This window comes from Thrips palmi, unplaced genomic scaffold (genome assembly GCF_012932325.1).
Source record: "Thrips palmi isolate BJ-2018 unplaced genomic scaffold, TpBJ-2018v1 HiC_scaffold_3, whole genome shotgun sequence".
NCBI lineage: Eukaryota > Metazoa > Arthropoda > Insecta > Thysanoptera > Thripidae > Thrips > Thrips palmi.
This window is the reverse complement of record NW_023144630.1, coordinates 10,091,623-10,111,060: the sequence shown is the minus strand read 5'-3', so window position 1 is coordinate 10,111,060 and position 19,438 is coordinate 10,091,623. Positions and strand designations below refer to the sequence as shown.

The 19,438-nt window shown below is 45.2% G+C and overlaps 3 protein-coding genes across 3 annotated transcripts in view; 1 reads left to right on the top strand and 2 right to left on the bottom strand.

Moving 5' to 3' along the window:
• Positions 1-4: 4 nt before the first annotated feature.
• Positions 5-13,923, bottom strand: LOC117648015. Its single transcript, XM_034390128.1, has 6 exons — positions 13,780-13,923; positions 12,003-12,108; positions 11,768-11,857; positions 9,364-9,841; positions 8,280-8,381; positions 5-851 (listed from the first exon to the last, which is right to left on the bottom strand). The coding sequence occupies exons 3-6, from the start codon at positions 11,848-11,850 to the stop codon at positions 111-113; spliced, it is 1,404 nt and encodes a 467-aa protein (XP_034246019.1). The 5' UTR covers positions 11,851-11,857; positions 12,003-12,108; positions 13,780-13,923; the 3' UTR covers positions 5-110.
• Positions 13,924-15,627: 1,704 nt separating this feature from the next.
• On the bottom strand, positions 15,628-18,922 carry LOC117647844. The gene is made up of 4 exons (XM_034389816.1): positions 18,918-18,922; positions 18,091-18,568; positions 17,722-17,823; positions 15,628-17,144 (listed from the first exon to the last, which is right to left on the bottom strand). The coding sequence occupies exons 1-4, from the start codon at positions 18,920-18,922 to the stop codon at positions 16,401-16,403; spliced, it is 1,329 nt and encodes a 442-aa protein (XP_034245707.1). The 3' UTR covers positions 15,628-16,400.
• Positions 18,923-19,090: 168 nt separating this feature from the next.
• LOC117647843 overlaps positions 19,091-19,438 on the top strand; it is an 8,745-nt gene continuing 8,397 nt past the window's right edge. Inside the window, exon 1 of the mRNA XM_034389815.1 lies at positions 19,091-19,104. Within this exon, the coding sequence (XP_034245706.1) occupies positions 19,091-19,104 (14 nt within the window). The remainder of the gene's footprint in view (positions 19,105-19,438) is intronic.

Sequence of the window (19,438 nt, the reverse complement as noted above, 5' to 3'; positions counted from 1 at the left end):
CGTGTCAAACACGAAACAATTAGCTCTGGGGTTTAATAAAGGGATCGAAATGCCAGAATCCAAAGTAAAATACAGAACAGAAAGACTCTCAATAGAGACGAAGCACTGTATTAATCGTCTTTCCAGGTAAAGTCTCCCAGACGCGGAAATTCGGGGCACTCGTCACACTCCTCACACATGACCTTTACTACCCTGACTGGCTCCCCTGATTCCGTCGCCAACAGCTTGTCCCAGACGGACTGCTTCTGCTGTTGGCACGACTTTGCCGCGTGGGGGAGCTTCTGGCCAGGGTAGCCTGGAGCGGGTCCACGCAACAACACAACGCGCCGCAGCGCCACCAGCCCGCACTGACGCAGCCCCTCGGCCAGGTCCTTGAAGTGCCACAGGTCTTTTCCCTCCGAGGCGCACGTGATCCGCAGCTCCTGCAGTGTGGCGGCGTGGGTCTTGGCCAGGGACAGGACGGTGGAGGCCGGCTGGAGGTACACACTGAGCCACTGCAGGCCGCAGTGACCCGCGGGCAGAGGGGGGAAGGCCACGTCGAGCGCATGCTCGTGCCACAACAAGACGAGTTTCCGCAGCCTGGGCATCCGCTGCACCGACTGGAGATGTTGCACTGAGACGTTCAGCAGATGCAGTTCCTGTAGTTGAAGCGGCAGGGCTGGGGCGTTCTCGACACTCGTCTCCAGGTGGACGAGTAAGCAGCGCAGCGCTGGCATGTCCCTGATCATATCTAGGTGTTCCCGGACGGCCCACATAATCGACAGCCACTCGAGATTCGGGGCAACGCGCTTGAGCAGCACTGTACTCCAGTTCGGCCGCTTCCTGCAGTCCAGTCCTCTCAGCTTCCTCACCTGAAACACGCAAGCGCACTCCGCGTTACCACCTATCACACGCTGAACGTTTATGGCCACATTTTGAACGGATAACAGATTTAAGGGGGGACCCTGGTGAAACTTTCAAGTAGGCTTCAAAATAATCCCATAAAGTTGAAACTTTGCTTAATTATGAGCAAAATCAACTAAGACGGACCAGTTCTTCCGGCGACCATCTCCGATTTGCCTGATTTTTTGTAGGCTTAATAACTAACTAAAGGAGAGTCTTAAGCCAAAATATTAGGTCCGGCAAAAATTTATTGCCCGAGATATGGCCAACTTTAGTTTAACTTTTGGAGAAAAAACACGGATTTGGGTATTTTGGACTAATTTTACACTTTTCATAGTAGAGGGCTAAAATTTGGTCACTCTTTGTAAAATTGGCCAAGGAACAAGAATATGACCTCAGATTTGACCTCCGACGAATACCTGAAGAGTAAACCCCCCCAAAACCCCCTAAAAACACCTAAAAAAACAGTTTTTTCTTGGGGTTTCTGGGAAAAATATGTGGACAAAAATTGCTGATGATCTTTTCTTATAGAAAATGACGCGATGAATCGAATGAGACCACGCGCAGATTTTTATGTCAAACCGTTTAGGAGATATAGCGGTTCAAAGCATGCAAATTTTGCCATTTATTTTTTAAAAAATGTAGGTTTTGAGCATTGTTTGACGTTCTCTGCCTTCTTGGTGTGTGTGGGTGATCTTATCTTGTGGAAAAAGACGCGCTGAATCGAATGAGACCACGCACAGAGTTGTATCTCAAACCGTTTAAGAGATATAGGGGTTTTTAAAAGTATGGGCACGGGAGAGCTCCTACAAACACCCGACAAGGCAGGCCCCCCAAAAACACGCCTGTTGGGAGGGCGGAATACCGTGCCCATACTTTGTACCGCTATATCTCCTAAACGGTTTGAGATACAACTCTGTGCGTGGTCTCATTCGTTCAGCGCGTTTTTTTTCCACAAGAAAAGATCACCCACACACCAAGGAGGCAGAGAACGTCAAACAATGCTCAAAACCTACATTTTTTAAAAAATAAATGGCAAAATTTGCATGCTTTGAACCGCTATATCTCCTAAACGGTTTGACATAAAAATCTGCGCGTGGACTCATTCGATTCATCGCGTCATTTTCTATAAGATGAGGTCATCAGAAATTTTTGTCCACATATTTTTCCCAGAAACCCCAAGAAAAAACTGTTTTTTTAGGTGTTTTTAGGGGGTTTTGGGGGGGTTTACTCTTCAGGTATTCTTCGGAGGTCAAATCTGAGGTCATATTCTTGTTCCTTGGCCAATTTTACATAAAGTGACCAAATTTTAGACCTCTACTATGAAAAGTGTAAAATTGGTCCAAAATACCCAAATTCGTGTTTTTTCTCCAAAAGTTAAACTAAAATTGGCCATATCTCAGGCAATAAAAATTTTTTTCGGACCTAATATTTTGGCTTTAGACTCTCCTTTAGTTAGTTATTAAGCCTACAAAAAATCCGGCAAATCGGAGAGGGTCGCCGGAAGAACTGGTCCGTCTTAGTTGATTTTCTATTAGGTTCATTATGGTGAGTTCCCAAAACAAAATTCAATCCAAAATGTTGAACGGTCTCTGAGAAAAGTGGCTTTTTAGTGTTTTTTTGAGCGTTGGGGAAAAATCCTCCTGCGTCTTTCATTGGGACGGAAAGTCTTGAAAAATTTTTTGGGTTATCCTAAAGATGTATAGAAGAGATTTTAGTGACGGAATTTTCAAATTCAACTTCTGTCCTGAGATATGAGTTTTCAAATTTCAACATTTAAAAAAAAGTAATTTTTTTTCTCTTTTTTCAAACTTTTAGGTGTGTTTAAAAAAAAGTAGGGCTGATATCAAGATTCCGTCACTAAAATTTGTCGACAAGTCGTCAATGAATAGAGTCCATGCTAGACGACTCATGTAGGTGTCAACCAAGAACGCAGGAAGTCTTTCTACGACAAAATTTTTTGTCAACTGAGCAAAGCTGTGAAGTTGAGCGTAGAAGCCAACGACAACTGATCTCAATGTTATTTCCTTCCAAATGATAAAGAAACTACCCACTTAGCTTAAAGGTGTTCAACCTGTTGGATTTGAAACCTTCTATGCACATTTTTATCTATGAACTTTGAAAATACTATTTTTTGGAATTTTGGCGATTTTTTCACCAGGGTTTTTCAACGGGAGATGAAACTTCTCGCACAAAATTGTCAACGGTTTTTGACAAAACTAAAATGAAAGTGCAGTTTTTTCGGACGAAAGTCGTCCGAAACGTTCGCAGCTAACGTAAGAAGCCCTGTGAAACCATGTTGTCACTTTATGACAAACGTGGATGATATTTTCATCACTTTAAAATGATTCTCATCACAAATTGATGACATTTTCATGAAAGCTCCTACACCAACGGGAAATCTCCGTGAATTTCGGTGTACAAATCCAATGAATTTCAGTCAAATTTCGAGGAATTTCAGTCGAATTTGGATGAATTTCTGTAAAGTTTTGATGGATTTGAGTCGAATTTCGATGAATTTTAGTCAAATTTCGATGAATTTCAGTGAATTTTACATGTTTAAAAATGAATTTTGGTGTACAAATTTGGCAGAAGTTATTTCTCCTTGTCCTACAAATATCGCATAGGCGTGACAACAGTGTCATGAATTGATTTGATAACATTCGTTGTAAGGAAAAATTAGCCTTGATATTGTCAAGTGGCCACTCAAATTTTCACAGAGAGCAATGAACAAAAATATAAGTAATACCAAGTAAAATTGATATTGAGGTAGGCAGACTCGTTCTTTAACATGCTTCATCATCAACATTTAGGTGTCATGACGGTGCAGTGCACGTACTGATCAGGAATGGGAAATTAAGATAAATACTCTAGGACCCTCGAATGCAAGCTGCGTAGGGTAAGGTGCCCAGTGATGGCCACTTTTAGCGCACTCACTGTTAAAAAATGGTTGTATAGAAACAATCAGATGAGTGAAAATTTAGTCGTTCCAAAACAAAGAATTTTATCATGAACCAAAGCGAAAGAAATGTCGTTGAGTCTTGTAAGCGACAATTTGTCGTTGAAGAACAAAATTCTTGTTATCACCCTTAACGATACTATTTGTATGGAAACAAAATCTTTTGCAATTATCTGCTCAAAAGCATATTATGAATAATTATATATTGGTCTTCTTTAGTCATAGCAACATTACTATTATTAAAAAAGAATAAGCAAAATAAATTTAGCAACAAAAGTACTCCATGAATACTTATCTCAGACATTACAAAATCTTTTTCGACTTACGAGACTTGTCGTTGACCAACAACGAATGTTGTTGGTCAACGACTTGTATTTGAAAGTAGACTGCTAATGTGTTAAGGCCAGGGACAGGTGAAAAAATGATCTCTGAAACTGCTGGTCCAAACCTTCTTATTTTCTGTCAAAATCTTACTCCTAATGAAAAACTATTTCACCCAAAATCCCATCCCATAATATCAAGCGGTTCCTGAGATACAGGCTTTTTTATAATTTTGTAAGTGTTTGTTAAAAAATTCCTGTGCGTTTCCCATTTTGGTTTATTGACCTGACCGACATATTTTTTTGTTCGTCTAAGTCCAAAGAACAAACGCAAGTGACAAATTTTAGTTTCCGGCACTGATAGCAAAATACCAAATTTTCAACTTCGACATTTTTCAAAAACCAAAGATTTTCCCTTTTTTTTGTAAAAACCAATATCCAAAACTATACTTCTGGGTGGAATATACAAAAACTGTCACTTGCGTTTCCTCGCAATAACCTACTGAGCCAGTGGAAAAAATATCATTGACGACACTTCAAACTGTATGCGCACAGGACCATTCAAATGTTGAAAAAATGTCTTCGGAGAAAAGGGCGTTTAAAGTTTGGTGACAGAATTTGATGGATTTTCAGCCAAAAAAATCTTCTTGCGCATACTATTTTGTCGTAAAAGGTTGACCTGGATATTTTTCACTTCTTCGATTCATTTTTAAAAGATACCAGCATGCACAACTGAAAATGTCCATTACATTATCATTGGCAAGCTTCTAAAGCATGCATTTCACTTAAATTGATCAACAATGTACAAAATAGACAAATTTTAGTGAGTTCTTACATAAAAAAAGCATGTGATTACTAATATGATGGAAATTTTGAACTAGGCATGCTGGAATCTTCTTAAAATGAATCGAAGAAGTGCAAAATGTGAAGATGAGCCTTTTACGTCAAAATAGTATGCGCAAGAGGATTTTTTAAGATACGGCTAAATAAAGCCAAAACAGTCCAAACAAGACAATGCGACTGGGTTCAAGACCTGGCATATGCCTTCAAAAATCAAATCTTAGTCTCTTCATGAGCTCATGGTCTCTTTGAAGTATGATTTCATATTCCCAACAAATTATGACAGTGGGGTTCATTTTGAAAATGGCAAGATTTTCACCAGAACCTCCCCTTGATGGCAAAACGGACAATTTTACTAAAATGTCAGAAATGCAGAAGTGTGCGAAAAGATGTATTTTAAGCACTTCCAGGTCCCGGATAGTCGAAGTCCCGACAGATCCTGAAAGAGGAAGGTCCAAAGGACCATTTTCCACCCAGAACTCATTTCATTCAATTTCACCAAACTTCTTCATTTTTTCACCTGTCCCTGGCCTTAATACAAGTTAGTCGTTGTGAAATTATCCTTTAGTTCCAGTGCGAGTTTGGTTTAACAAGCTATTCGTTCCACAACAAATCTTGTCGCTAAAAAAATTAGCGATAAATGTGTTGCTAAGTTACGACAAAATTTTTGTCAGTGCTGATGCGCCTTCAACCCCTTTACTAAGTGTCCCGCACGTCGTACCGGTATGAAAATGTCCAGGAACATACAAGAAGGATAGAATAAGGGTTCCCAAGGTTAGAAACCAGCAAAATAAAGTTTATTCTTTGAGAAAAAATTAACCAAAATATCAGTATTGTTTGCCCAGTGATGGCCACCTTTTGCCCCGTGATAGCCAAGGTCCCGCACACTAAACTTCTTACGGATACATCCTATCTGTATTACGGACATTTTTGTGCAATTGCAATTACGGATAGATTTTGCTTGTAATACGGACGAAATCATCCGTATTACAAAGAGTTTTACGTCCGTACCATACGGATATTTTCGTGTGTGTTACGGACACGAAAACCTTTGTATTACGGATAAAATCATCCGTATTACAACCAAAATCCATCCGTGATTACGCTTGCACAAAACCGTCCGTATTGCGGATACATGGTGTCCGTAAGGAGTCTTGAGTGCGGCCCAGTGATGGCCACACTAGGGTTTGAGCGCTTTGGTTTTCGTTTTGGACAGTTATTGAACCCAATTTCGGCTGGTTTGCACCGTGTTCGAAGCTACAGGGGTCGCTGTGTCTTAGGAAACGGAAATCAGTGTAACCCTGGGAACTGGAATCTACTTGTGTGTATACCATAAATATAGAATTAAAGTTAAAATTTCAAGTTTGCGATAGAAAAGATTTGGTTTTCGAAATGATTTGACCTCGAGAAGGTGAACACATAATGTTAAGCATGTTATAGGTACAGACTTCAAATTCAAAGATTTATCGGTGTCCAAAGGGGAAAAAGGTACAAAATGCATCTTTTTCCCTCTTTCAAGGCCGATAACTTCTGAAAATCAAGCCTGAACCTAAAACATGCTTAACAATTTTCGTTCATCTTGTTGAGGTGAACACGTTTCTGAAATCGAATTATTTCTATCACATATTTAAAATTTGGACTAAACAAAACTTATTATACATACGGTGTCGAAACAGTTTCCATGGTACCGCGAATTCAGGTCCCCATGCCAGGTCAAAACCAAGATATTTCAGGCAACAAACTAGACGGACATGCACGGCGTCGCATCGCTCGTTGCAAAGTCAGCTTCAAAACACTAGTGTGGCCATCACTGGCTGTGCACTGTTTTGCCTGCCCAGTACTGGCCACCACCTCTTTTCCCTCAAATGTAACGAAATTTCAAAAAAACTTGCATGCTATGGTTAACTTGCCCTCTTCCGATTCTTCTGACGTGATGTTTCTCTTGCACGGACCTCGTACTCACAAATGACAAGCGACGCCGTCAAAGCCTGCGCTAATCTGGGCCGGTAAGGAAATCAACGTTCGACCGGCCGAGAACGCAGTTTTCAGCGCGCTGCGCCCGTGCGGCCGTCCACAACACTAAAAAGCTGAAATTTTTTCGGCGTAGTGTTGCCAATAGGTGACAGTACAAAACCTCAAAAGCTCAATGCTTTAACTAATCTCGCCTGGATGGAAAGTGAGCGCAAAGTGTTAAGTGGCCATCACTGGGCACGCTACACTATTTCCGTTCATTTATCGAGAAAGTGACTCACGGAGCCTACGAACGGACAGAACATTAATGAATGCCTCGAAACACATTATCCTCAGAAAGTTACTTGAAAAATTTGGAAGAGACCGTCTTGGTGAAGCGACTTTCAAATAGATTTGTCTCAAAATTTCACCAACGCACTTGGAAAAAAAAAAAAGAACGAGGTTTGTCGAATTGTGGTGATGAGAGCTTTCAGAATTATGCACAAAGAGTAGTGTGTTTGAGTTGCACTGAAAAAAGTTTTCGTAATTCTACGACAAATTTCGCAACGAATACTTCGTAAATCTGACGAAAACCTCGTAAGAATCAACATACAAACCTCTCGTAAAACACTTTTTAGTAATTGTTCGTAAAACTCTTAAAAAAACAGTCAAAAACAGCCAAAAAGCTGCGAAAATTTACGAGTTTTTCGTAAAATAACGAATTATTCACCGCTACATTTATCGTAAAATTACGAATATGTTCAGGGAAAATTTCTGTCATGAATAATTCATACGAAAAGTGACGAAACATTCGTAAAATTACGAAAAACTCGTACTATAACGAATATCTTGTAAAATTTTTACGAATTATTCGTAAAGTTAAATAAACGAAGCACTTGTCAATTCATTTTACGAAACACTCATAACATTCTACAAATTACTCGTAACATAACGAATCATTCATAAATTTGATGAAAAACTCATCGTTAAATTGTTCGTAAGATTACGAATTTACTCAGGGAAAATTTCTGTCCGAGTAATTCGTAATTTTACGACCATTTTTTTATCAGTGTGTACTTTTGATAATGAACCGTGACAGGCAGGAAACAGCAGTGGGCTCAACAATTGTTTAGTTGACATGACCAAAACAGCGATAATAGATTAAATAACGAGTAATATATCCTGTAACGTCGTACTTAATTGGACGTTGCGTGTAGAACAGGCCTCACTTTGTCTCAGGAGAATTGGACCAGCCGCGCATAGCTCCAAGGATAAGAAATGCAGAAGTGCATACGTAACCCTACCACTAGGAAGGAAATCGCCCTTACCTTGTGCAGACCTGAGTTCTGCAGGGCTTCGTCCAGCTTTTGGGTGTGCTCCTCTTGCTTGCTGAGTTTCTCTACATCCAAACACTCGTCGAGACGGTAGACCTGGAAGCAGTGAGCCAGTCGTCGGAAACAGACAGTACAAGGCTGGACACTGAAAGCACCTGAAAAGTGTCCATACATCATGGCCTACACTCTATAAAAAAATCTTAGAATTCAGACCAATTTTGAATGATCTAGTGGTCTGATTTCCGAATCAGGACCAGAAGTACGCAAAAGAAGAAATATACGCCATCTTCACTGAGAATGAAAGAGTCACCACCATCGCCCTTTCACGGGGTAACGCACGCACCGTTGCCCAAATTTGGGTGACGAGCCAGCGCTGACCAAATTTTGGGTAGTCATAAAATCGTCGCCCAAATTTGGGTAACGTCGTCGGCGACGCCGTGAGGTCCCCTCCCCGATGACGCTCTTCTGGGGCCACCACCACGACCGAATGGGGCGTTGAGGCCTCCGGTCATCGTGGTGGCCCCGGAAGGACGTCATCGGGAACCTCACGGCGTCGCCGACGGCGTTACCCAAATTTGGGCGACCAAACGCCTGTTACCAAATTTCAGGTGATGAATTTTTCGTCACCAAAATTTGGGCAATCACCCATTTAAAGGGTGATGGTGGTGACCAATTCATTCTCAGTGTTACTTGTCGACCATATTGGCATCAAAGGGCCCCGCCCCAAGGGGGTACTCTGTCAGCAAACTATTGGGGATGGCAATCCATAAACACCTGTGATACTATTTTCAAAAAACTCTAAAAGTTATCTTAGTGTTGCCCCAAAAATTGACTAAATGGGACCGATTTTGGTCCTGTGCGTTGAAATGTTTTCCCGGTGTCTGTCCTGCCACTCTGGAACCATTTCGAGGTAAACGTCAGCATTGCAAGAGTTGAGGCCTTGCTGTGTAATGCCTAAGTTCTTGTAATGCTGAAGTTCACCTCGAAATGGTTCCAGACACCCGCATAAATTTTTTTGACACTGTCAAATTCACCACTTCACACTGTGAGAAGGATTCCTCCGGCTGCGCGAACCTACCTTGGTGAGGTTCCAGTCCTGGTGCATCTGCAGCATCAGTGGGCAAAGCAAACTGCGTCTGGAGCCTGGAGCCGCCACCTGCAGTTGGCCCTTCCAGGTGGAGCAGGGCGAGTCCACCCGCAGCTGCAGCTGACACTTGGCCTGGAGGAGAGTGGTGGCGTCTTGCAGCAGCTGTTCCAGGCCCTCCTCCAGTGTAGGCTCCTCCAGGTCCCGACCCGCCACGGCTGCGTCACACAGCTCCCTCTCGGCCTCCTCGAAAAGCCGCAGCCTGCCGCGCCACTGCTCCAGCTGGGCCTCCAGCACGCCCTTGGCGTCCAGCAGGGCCTTCACCACCTCGCGCGCCGACTTCGCTGCTTTCTGCAGCCGCTGCACCTTCGGGGCCGCTTGGCCCAAACGCAGTTGGCGGAGGGAGCACACGGAGTGGCCCGAGTCCACGCAGTCCTCCGCAGCATCCTCGCTGCAGTCTCGACACCAGAACCTGCGCGACATACAATCCAATCCACATGACATGACCATCAAAAACTCTGACGGGCTACTGGCTGACCTAAAACTTTACTCACTGCGAACAGAGCTTGCGAACACATCAAATCACTACGTGCACTTTCAAGCTTATTAGAGCACAAAACCGTGCATTTTAAAACACATGCATTAATTCGTGAAAAGCTTCTGCGCAAACGGCATTTAGAAATTGGAGGCGGGAGCACCAAAAATACTGATTTAATGCCAAAATTTGATGGGGCAAAAGGTCTACCGTAAACCGGGGCTACTTTGACCCCCTGAGGTAACTTTGGCCCATGGGCTAGAAATTCGTTTATAGTGGTTCTTACTCCATCGGTATCATTTTTAGCAACTTGTTGGCCAAAGACCCCCGTGGACTTAGAAGCCCCGGTTTACGGTACACTGAAACTCGAAGGGTGATACATCTGACCAATTTTCGGTGGTACAAAAAGTATGACCGAAAAACGGTCATACTTAAATGTATGACCAAAAAAAGGTCAGACATCAGCGAGACTGGCTATTTTTTAGACTGGGGATATATCACCCTTTACCCATGGCCGTTTTTCGGTCATACATCAAAGTATGCCCTTTTTTTCGGTTTTAAAATTGCAGTATGACCCTTTTTCGATCGTACATTTCAGTAAGACCGTTTAAGGGGTCAAAAGTCTGACCTTTCTATTTTTATTAGTGTAAGTACACATGTCAATGAAGACGAAAATGTTGCAATGACACATCTAAATTCATCTCTACGGCAAAAAAATTTCAACGCTTCCCACTTGCTCTTGCTTAACAGGATTTTCACATGAAATGTAACTTGTTTGGAAGTCAGTGAAAGGGTATCTTCACTTCACTCACCCATTCGAGTGCCTTAATTTAAGAGGTTTTCGAAGCGGCACTTTTCCAAAATAAATTTAGCAAGTCCTTAATACCCTATGACTACAAAAAGATACAAATCCAGTGCATTTCATCCCTGAAATCAGAATCACCACCTTCTGTAGATTCGATTTGGTGATGCTTCTGGTTTTTGAGTCGACGACGACTTCACTCTATCCTTTAAGGGGGGGGACTGTGGTGGAACTTTCAAGTAGGTTACAAAATATTCCCAGTGAGTTGAAACTTTGCTTGGTTGTAAGGACCATAATGATGAGTTCCCAATACAAAATTTAATCCAAAATGTTGAACAGCCTCTAAGAGAAGTGCCACTTTTGTGTTTTTAAGGGCGTTAGGGAAAAATCTTCCTGCGTCTTTCATTGGGACCGAGAACCGAGAGTCTTGAAATTGTTTTTGGGTTATCCTAAAGATGTATGGAAGAGATTTTCGTGACAAAATTTTCAAATTCAACTTCCGTTCTGAGATACAAATTTTCAAATATTAACATTTCAAAACAGTGAGTTTTTTTTTGCCTATTTTTCAAACATTTTTGTAATTGAAAAATAATGCAGGGCTGATATCAAGATTTGTCGGCAAGTCATCAAAGAATAGAGTCCATGCAAGACGACTCATGTATGTGTCAACCAGGAGGAACGCAGGAAGTCTCTCTACGACAAAATATTTTGTCGACTGAGCAAAGCTGTGAAGTTGAGCGTATAAGGCAACGACAACTGATCTTGATGATATTACTTTCCAAATGATATAGAAACTACCCACTTAGCTTAAAGGTGTTCAACCTGTTGGATCTGAAACCTTCTATGCACATTTTTCATCAATGAACTTTGAAAATACTGTTTTGGGCAATTATGGCCATATTCCCACCAGAGTCCCTCCTTAAAACCCGCAGTGATCGGTTTGAAAGGCAGTGACTCTGCTATTTGTAGTGAGCGAAGAAATCTCTGTGAATTGCAACGTCATTGTTCTGAAGCTTCTTCGAAGTTTACGGCATTTTCACAACGGCACTCATGGTACTCACTTGGGATTTGAAGTGCTGCTACTCAGGTTGTTGGTTTCGGGACCCGAGAGCTCCTCCTTGACCGTCACCACTTCAGACTCCATCGACAGGCTGCAAAGTGTAACAAACAGCGCTGCAGTTTTTCTTACTTCCGGTCCAAAAAAAAACTTCGAAATACCTCCACAGGACAAGAAGAGAAAACTAGCGAAGGTAAGGAGCACACATAAGGTACCAAAGCGTTTGCAACCATACATACCTGTCCAATGAGGATTCTTCTTGCCGCTGAGACGGACTGCTTCCCTGCTTAGACCTCTTGCTGGCGTCTCCGGCAGGGCTCGGGGCCTCTCTTGGGGGGCATTCTACTGCAAGAGGCAACGTATTAAATAAGGGGTTCTACGGGCACTATGGCACTTCCACGCACAGTTAGCCATAAGTCCAACTACTGAACTTTTGTTCTTTTGATCCGTGCTCGATTACGTGACTTCATATGGAACCAGAACGGACGTTCTGAACTTTTTTTTTGGACTAGCGGACGAATTCAGTACGGACTGAAAGAGTCTAGTAACGCCCATGGAAAGGGCATAGATCAAGTACGCCCTTCCTGGACACTAAATTTTGATGTAGAATTTTGTACGTGTAATTTGCACGACTAGCACACTGCACACGCGGAATTTGCATTAACTTTTGGAGAAATATGCTTGAATGCATGCAAAGTAGAGCAGAATGTTATGTAAAACATTTCAAAGGTTAGATTTTTTACAGCACTACACTCTTACTTCGTAATACCTTCGTAATACGAAGCATTTCTTCGTAGAGTTTTTACTGTGTACGTACAAAATTTAACATGAAAATTCAGTGTGCTCACAAAGGCGTCAAAGCAGCATGGATTATGGGCCTAAAATTGCTGTCTAACCAGGGAGCATTAAAACTTAATAATGCCGATATGAATGGCCCAAGTTTTTGTGCCCCGAACGGGATACCGTCGCCGCATCCTCCACCCCCACTGTCGTTTCCGGACTGCTGCACCCACTGCAATTGCAAAGGCGATACTAAAGTACATTTTTTGGCGATACAATTGAGTATCGCCAAAAAACGGCCTTACGGAAAAGTATTGCCTTCAGAACGGCAATACACAGAAGTATCGCCAAAATTTGACGATACATTTGGGTATTGCCAAAACAACGGCATTAAACAAAGGTCTTGTCCCCCTTGATTTGTTCGACGTTCATTGCCGAATCGTGGCAATACTCCAAAGTATCGCCAAATTTTGGCAATACTTTTGTGTATCGCCGTTTTGAAGGCAATACTTTTCCGTAAGGCCGTTTATGGGCGATACTCAATTGTATCGCCAAAAAAGGTACTAAAAGTATTGCCGTTGGATTTGCAGTGCCGGAAGTGCGGGGTGCAGGCGACGGGGTGAACAGAGCCCTGTGCTGTATGGTCATGGTCTCGACGCTCGTGAATCACGTTATCCGAATGTTGGTGACGCCTCGTTGTGCCGCAGCGGCTACCCGAGACCGCCCCAACACGCTTCCACACAAAAGAGTGTTACGCAGCGTTGCATTCAAAACATCTTTCCAAGAAAGTTCCACGAGTACGAACCAAATCGTGTTAACATATCACAGTGAAAACCATGCGAAGAACCGCTTCGTAATACGAAGAAAATGAAGGCATTGTAAAAGCTAAGAAGAAATTCTTCGTATAATGAAGCAAAATCCTTCGTAACACTATACATTCTGACAACGCCGTCATTTTCTTCGTTGTTTTGAAGGATATGCTTCGTTGGCTATTAAGAGTGATTACGAACGCTTATATTCTTTCGTGATACGAAGGTGTTCTGAACTACGCATGCGTCAAATTCACTTTAACTTAGCTTAAGTTTCATTGCTAGACATTTACAGTATATAAGCAGTTACGATGGCCTATACCCGCCCCTCTTGCATACCCGCGAACTTGCTTTTAAGAACAGTTTGATGCCTGCGCTGGTTCGGCGGTTTCAAGCTTTTTCATTCCACGGAAACGACGTACTGTACCTCTGGGGATGGTTGTGTTAGCAGCAACGTTGCTAAACCCACGAGTTAAACGGACGTACACTGTTGCAGACGCTACGTCAAGCACACTGGAGACCTGTTGACTTCGCGAAGGATCTGCTCTGACTATGGAGCGGCCCACACAGTGTTGCCAGAAGCCGAACAGCGCTCGGTGGTACGGGGAGGGGGAAAAGGTGGTACTTCGGGGCTCTTCGGTGGTACGCGAGGGGTAGGGGAAAGGTGGTACATTGGAGCTGTATGGTGGTACGGAAAGGGGGGGGTGATAAAAATTTACGCTAGTCGTAAACATCGGGAATTTAGAATTTGGCCAAATTGAGAATTCTGAAGAAGTCAGCGGCGGCTTCTCCGGCTGGTGTACAAGCAAGCAGGCCCGTTTTGTTGCCCGCGTGCCTCGGGCGGGGCCCCAAAAATGGCACTGCACTTTCAGTTTCCCGCGCCCGACCTGTCCGACCAGAGCCCCCTTTTCCCTTTGGGAAAAGGTCACGAACGCAGGCAAAGGATTACATGTTCGGCTTCTGGGGGACGACAACCCGACCCAGGCGCCCGAAAAGTTCCATTTGCCTGCGTGCGGACCTAATCCGGTGTTTTCCCGGAAAAGGTGGTACGGAATCGCTCGGTGGTGGTACGGTGGTACGGGGCTCGAAATAGTGGTACATGTACCACCAAGGTGGTACGTCTGGCAACACTGGGCCCACAGCACAGCAGCGGCATGCGACGCGTGACGCAGGCTTGCCGGACTCCGCCGAGTAGAGAGCGCCCGAGTCGCGCGCCTTCGGGTCCGAGCGCGCCGAAGCCGGCAGCGCCCGGCGACACCCCGAGGCGCCCGAACGCGCCCAGGGGGATTCCCCGCAGGGGAGCGCCTTGGCACGCTCCTTTGCCTGGATTTGGCCGGCAAGGGACCCCTCTTCCGGGAAAGCCTGCCCAGGAAGGCGCGCCCGGTTCCAAGCCATTGCGGCCGAAGGCTCCCAGCGAGCGCCGAAGCCCACGATCGGCTCACAGCGGCATCGCGCAGGGCGTAAGCAGTCTTGCCAGACGTGGCCATTTTTCGGACGAAAGAGGCGATGGCAACGAAAACTTTTCGAGTAGCGATTGGCGACAGCAGTGGCGATCTGGCCCCCCGAGTGGCGATTTTCGAGACCCTCTCTGTAAGTGCGCACGCTTCACTGCTGGAGTAAAGCGGTGGATTTTCGCCCCGAGCGAGACTGGCACTGAACTGCAAGGCTCCCGGCACCGGCCGACCCACAGTGGGCCAGAACACTAGTGGAGGGGGTTGAAATTCTGGACGCGTTTCGAGCTCCAGAATCGCTCAACAGGATTCTAATCAAACGTGTGACCCCACCAGTGGATTTCCTCGTTCGGAGAGCAACATGCTCGGTTCCAATATGGTTAGCGACTGTGGAGCCCACAACGCGTCGAGAATTTCGGCCACCTTTACCGGTCTTCTGGCCCACAAACTGAAAAACCAAATGTGTCCTTCGAGCACAGGTGTGGGATTGTACTTAGAGGCACGCATTCATCTCACCCAATATTGAAAGCACACTCCTTTAGCTGTGAGCTTGTCCAAGCACACGTCTACAAATGTGTGCTTGTCAAGCACACTCCTGTAGATGCGTGCTTCAAAGTACACTTCCACAGCTGTTCTAAGCACACATGGACCTTGTAAGCTTTTATTTGTAAGAATAAAACAAGACATTCGTACACATGAATCAAGCCAGATCTTGCACAAGTGAGAATCGAAAAGACACTCCTAGGTAACTTTGAGGGAAGCTCATAAAAAAATCACACCGTTCAGTAGTTTCAAAAGGTTTTAATGTTTCGTAAAACAACAAACGAGAACCACGTCGTTAATGGAATCAAGGATCTTTGTTCACAATCGACTTCGACGCAATAACACTTCAACACCAACACCATGCAAACTGAACGTCAGGCTGTAGGAATTAAAGAGCTAACCAATCATGACAAACAAGAAGCTTTAACATAACTAACAACGCCACGAATCAAATAAAAATAAGACACAGCAGTCTGGTTCTCCGTCTCAGTAAACCAATAAGTAAGTCTAATTACGTCCGAAACAACGACATCTATACAGAACGCCATAAAATCACGTTAAATAAAATGAAGCTAAGAAAATATGATGAATCCTTCCAGGGGGTTTTGTATTACATACGAGAATTATCGTTCCATACACTATCGTTCTAGAAACGTGACATCACGTTTAAACGAATGTGACGAAGTGGCACGTCCCTTTGAGCGTCGCGTCTTATTCGGTTGGATGGGAATCAGCCATAAATAAGCTTATTCCCATTCAAACGAATGTGACACGATGCTCAAAGGAACGTGACACTTTGAAACATTCGTTTGAACGTGATTTCACGTTTCTGAAACCAAAGTGCACAAAAGAAACATCGACGTGCCCGATCGGATCCAGGACAAATCAGCATCACAGCCATGGCACCAGAACGTCAGGCGGGAGTAAATTAAAAAGTAAACAAGCGTGCCGAACACGAAACAATTTGCTCTGAAATTAAATAAAGGGATCGAAATGCCAGGCTTCTAAGTAAAATACAGAACAGAAAGACTCTCAATTGAGACGAAGCACTGGATTAATCGTCTTTCCAGGTGAAGTCTCCCAGAGGCGGAAATGTGGGGCACTTGTCACACTCCTGGCACATGACCTTCACTACCCTGACTGGCTTCTCCGAGTCCGTCGCCAAGAGTTTGTCCCAGATGGACTTCTTCTGCCGTTTGCACGACTCTGCCGCGTGGGGAAGCTTCTCGGCAGGGTAGCGTGGAGCGGGTCCACGCATCAGCACAACGCGCCGCAGCGCCACCAGCCCGCACTGGCGCAGCCCCTCGGCCAGGTCCTTGAAGTGCCACGGACCGTCTCCCTCCGAGGCGCACAGGATCCGCAGCTCCTGCAGTGTGGCGGCGTGGGCCTTGGCCAGGGACAGGACGGTGGAGGCCGGCTGGAGGTACACACTGAGCCACTGCAGGCCGCAGTGACCCGCGGGCAGAGGGGGGAACGCCACGTCGAGCGCACCGCGGGGGTGCCAGTTCAAGACGAGTTTACGCAGCCTGGGCATCCGCTGCACCGACTGGAGATGTTCTACTGAAAAGTTAAACACCTTCAGTTCCTGCAGTTGAAGCGGCATGTCTGGGGCGTTCTTGACAGAGGTCGTCAGATGGACGTATAAGCAGCGCAGCGCTGGCATGTCCCTGATCACATCAAGGTGTTCCCGAACGGCGTCCTCAAGCGAGAGCCACTCGACGTGCGGGGCAACGCGCTGCAGCAGCACTGTGCTCCAGTTCGGCTGCTCCATGCAGTACAGTCCGTCCAGCTTCCTCACCTGGAACACGCAAGCGCACTACGCGTTACCGCCTGCCACACGCTGTCGACAAGCTTAATGCTTCTGTCCACAATTGGTACGAGACGTTACATCACAGATAAACTTTTAGTACAAAACTGTCCATGGTTATTTCCACGACGCTAAAAGAAAGCGCAGATTTCCAAACAAATATCGCACGAAAAGTTCGCAAAGTAAAATGATCTATCTCGCACGAAATTGTACGTTGCGTGTAGCGCCACTCTCATCACGTTACTGACCTTTGCTCATTGTCGGTACTTATGCAAGTAATTGGTGCAACCATAATACGTTCTTTTCCTTTGTCAAATAACTACTTAGGAAATATTAATAAATAGACTGACAATTTATTTTTGTACATAATTTTACACAGGAAATTGGTCATGGTCATACTTACTTAGAAAATACTAAGTATTGTTGTTGCTAACACGATTACGTAATTAGTGAGAAAAAAGTCAGAAACGTACCGAGAGTGCAGGGCTTCCGCTGTTTGAGAAGGCTTAGGTTAACCGTGCATAGCTGCAAGTATAACCCTTGCCACAATAACCGAAAACACCCTCACCTTGTCCAGGCCTGGGTTCTGCAGGGCTTCGTCCAGCTCTTTGGTGTGCTCCTTTTGCATGCTTAGTTTCCCCACATGCATACACTCTTCGGGACGGAAGATCTGGAGGCAGTGCGAACACATTTAGAGGGCAAGACAATGAAATCGTATCTCAAGATTTCTAACTCAAGTATTCATAAAAAGTTACAAAGTCATTCTACTAACTTCCCAATATTTTCAAGCTGCACTCGCCAACCAAAATTTCAGGCCAAATAAAGTTGCCATTAAAAGATGGGCCTCTATCACGTGAGACACCCCCGTATAAATTTTGCGGCACTCGAAGCTGCCGAATTCTTAATTCACAGATGTGGGAAGGGTTCCAAAACGTACCTTGATAAGGTTCCAGTCCTGGTGCATCTGCAGCATCAGTGGGCAAAGCAAACTGCGTCTGGAGCCTGGAGCCGCCACCTGCAGTTGGCCCTTCCAGGTGGAGCAGGGCGAGTCCACCTGCAGCTGCAGCTGACACTTGGCCTGGAGGAGAGTGGTGGCGTCCTGCAGCAGCTGTTCCAGGCCCTCCTCCAGTGCAGGTTCCTCCAGGTCCCGACCCGCCACGGCTGCGTCACACAGCTCCCTCTCGGCCTCCTCGAAAAGCCGCAGCCTGCCGCGCCACTGCTCCAGCTGGGCCTCCAGCACGCCCTTGGCGTCCAGCAGGGCCTTCACCACCTCGCGCGCCGACTTCGCTGCTTTCTGCAGCCGCTGCACCTTCGGGGCCGCTTGGCCCAAACGCAGTTGGCGGAGGGAGCACACGGAGTGGCCCGAGTCCACGCAGTCCTCCCCAGCATCCTCGCTGCAGTCCCGGCACCAGAACCTGCGCAACATACAATCCACATGACATTACCATGACATACTCTGACGGGTTGCTGGCTGACCTGAAACTATACTCGCTACAAACAGGGCTCGCGCACACACAAAATCACTACGTGCACTTTGGAGCTTTTTAAAGCACAAAACCGTGCATTTTAAAACGCATTCCTTAATTCGTGAAAAGCTTCTGCGCAAAACGCCATTTAGAAATTGGGGTGGGAACAGCAAAAATACTGATTAAATGCCAAAATTTGATGAGGCAAAAGGTCTACCGTAAACCGGGGCTACTTTGACCCACTGAGGTAAGTTAACTTTGACCCATGGGCTAGAAATTCGTTTATAGTGGTTCTTACTCCATCGGTATCATTTTTAGCAACTCGCTGGCCCGTGGACTAAGAAGCCCCGGTTTACGGTACACTGAAACTCGAAGGGTGATACATCTGACCGATTTTCGGTGATACAAAAAGTATGACCGAGAAACGGTCATACACAAATGTATGACCGAAAAACGGTCATACTTTAATGTATGACCACAAAAAGGTCAGACATCAGCGAGACTGGCTATTGTTTAGCTTGGGGGAGTGTACGTCGATTGCGGACATACCTGGGGGGCTGTGCTCCTGGACTGTCGATTGCGGACAAAGAGGGAGAAACGGGAGATTTTGCGGGAAAAAAGGGAAATTGTCGATTGCGGACATCACCTAGTGTGTGCGTTGTGTTGCCTGCCTCCGCGGCGAGTGTTAGCCTTGCCTCCTCTCGGTCTGCCTGAGCAGTCTGTCTCCTGCTCACACCTGAGGGCTCGCCCAGTCAATCAGGCGAGGAACGAGTGTCATGTGCAGTGAACTGGACAGAGAAATGATCAAGTTCCGCGTGC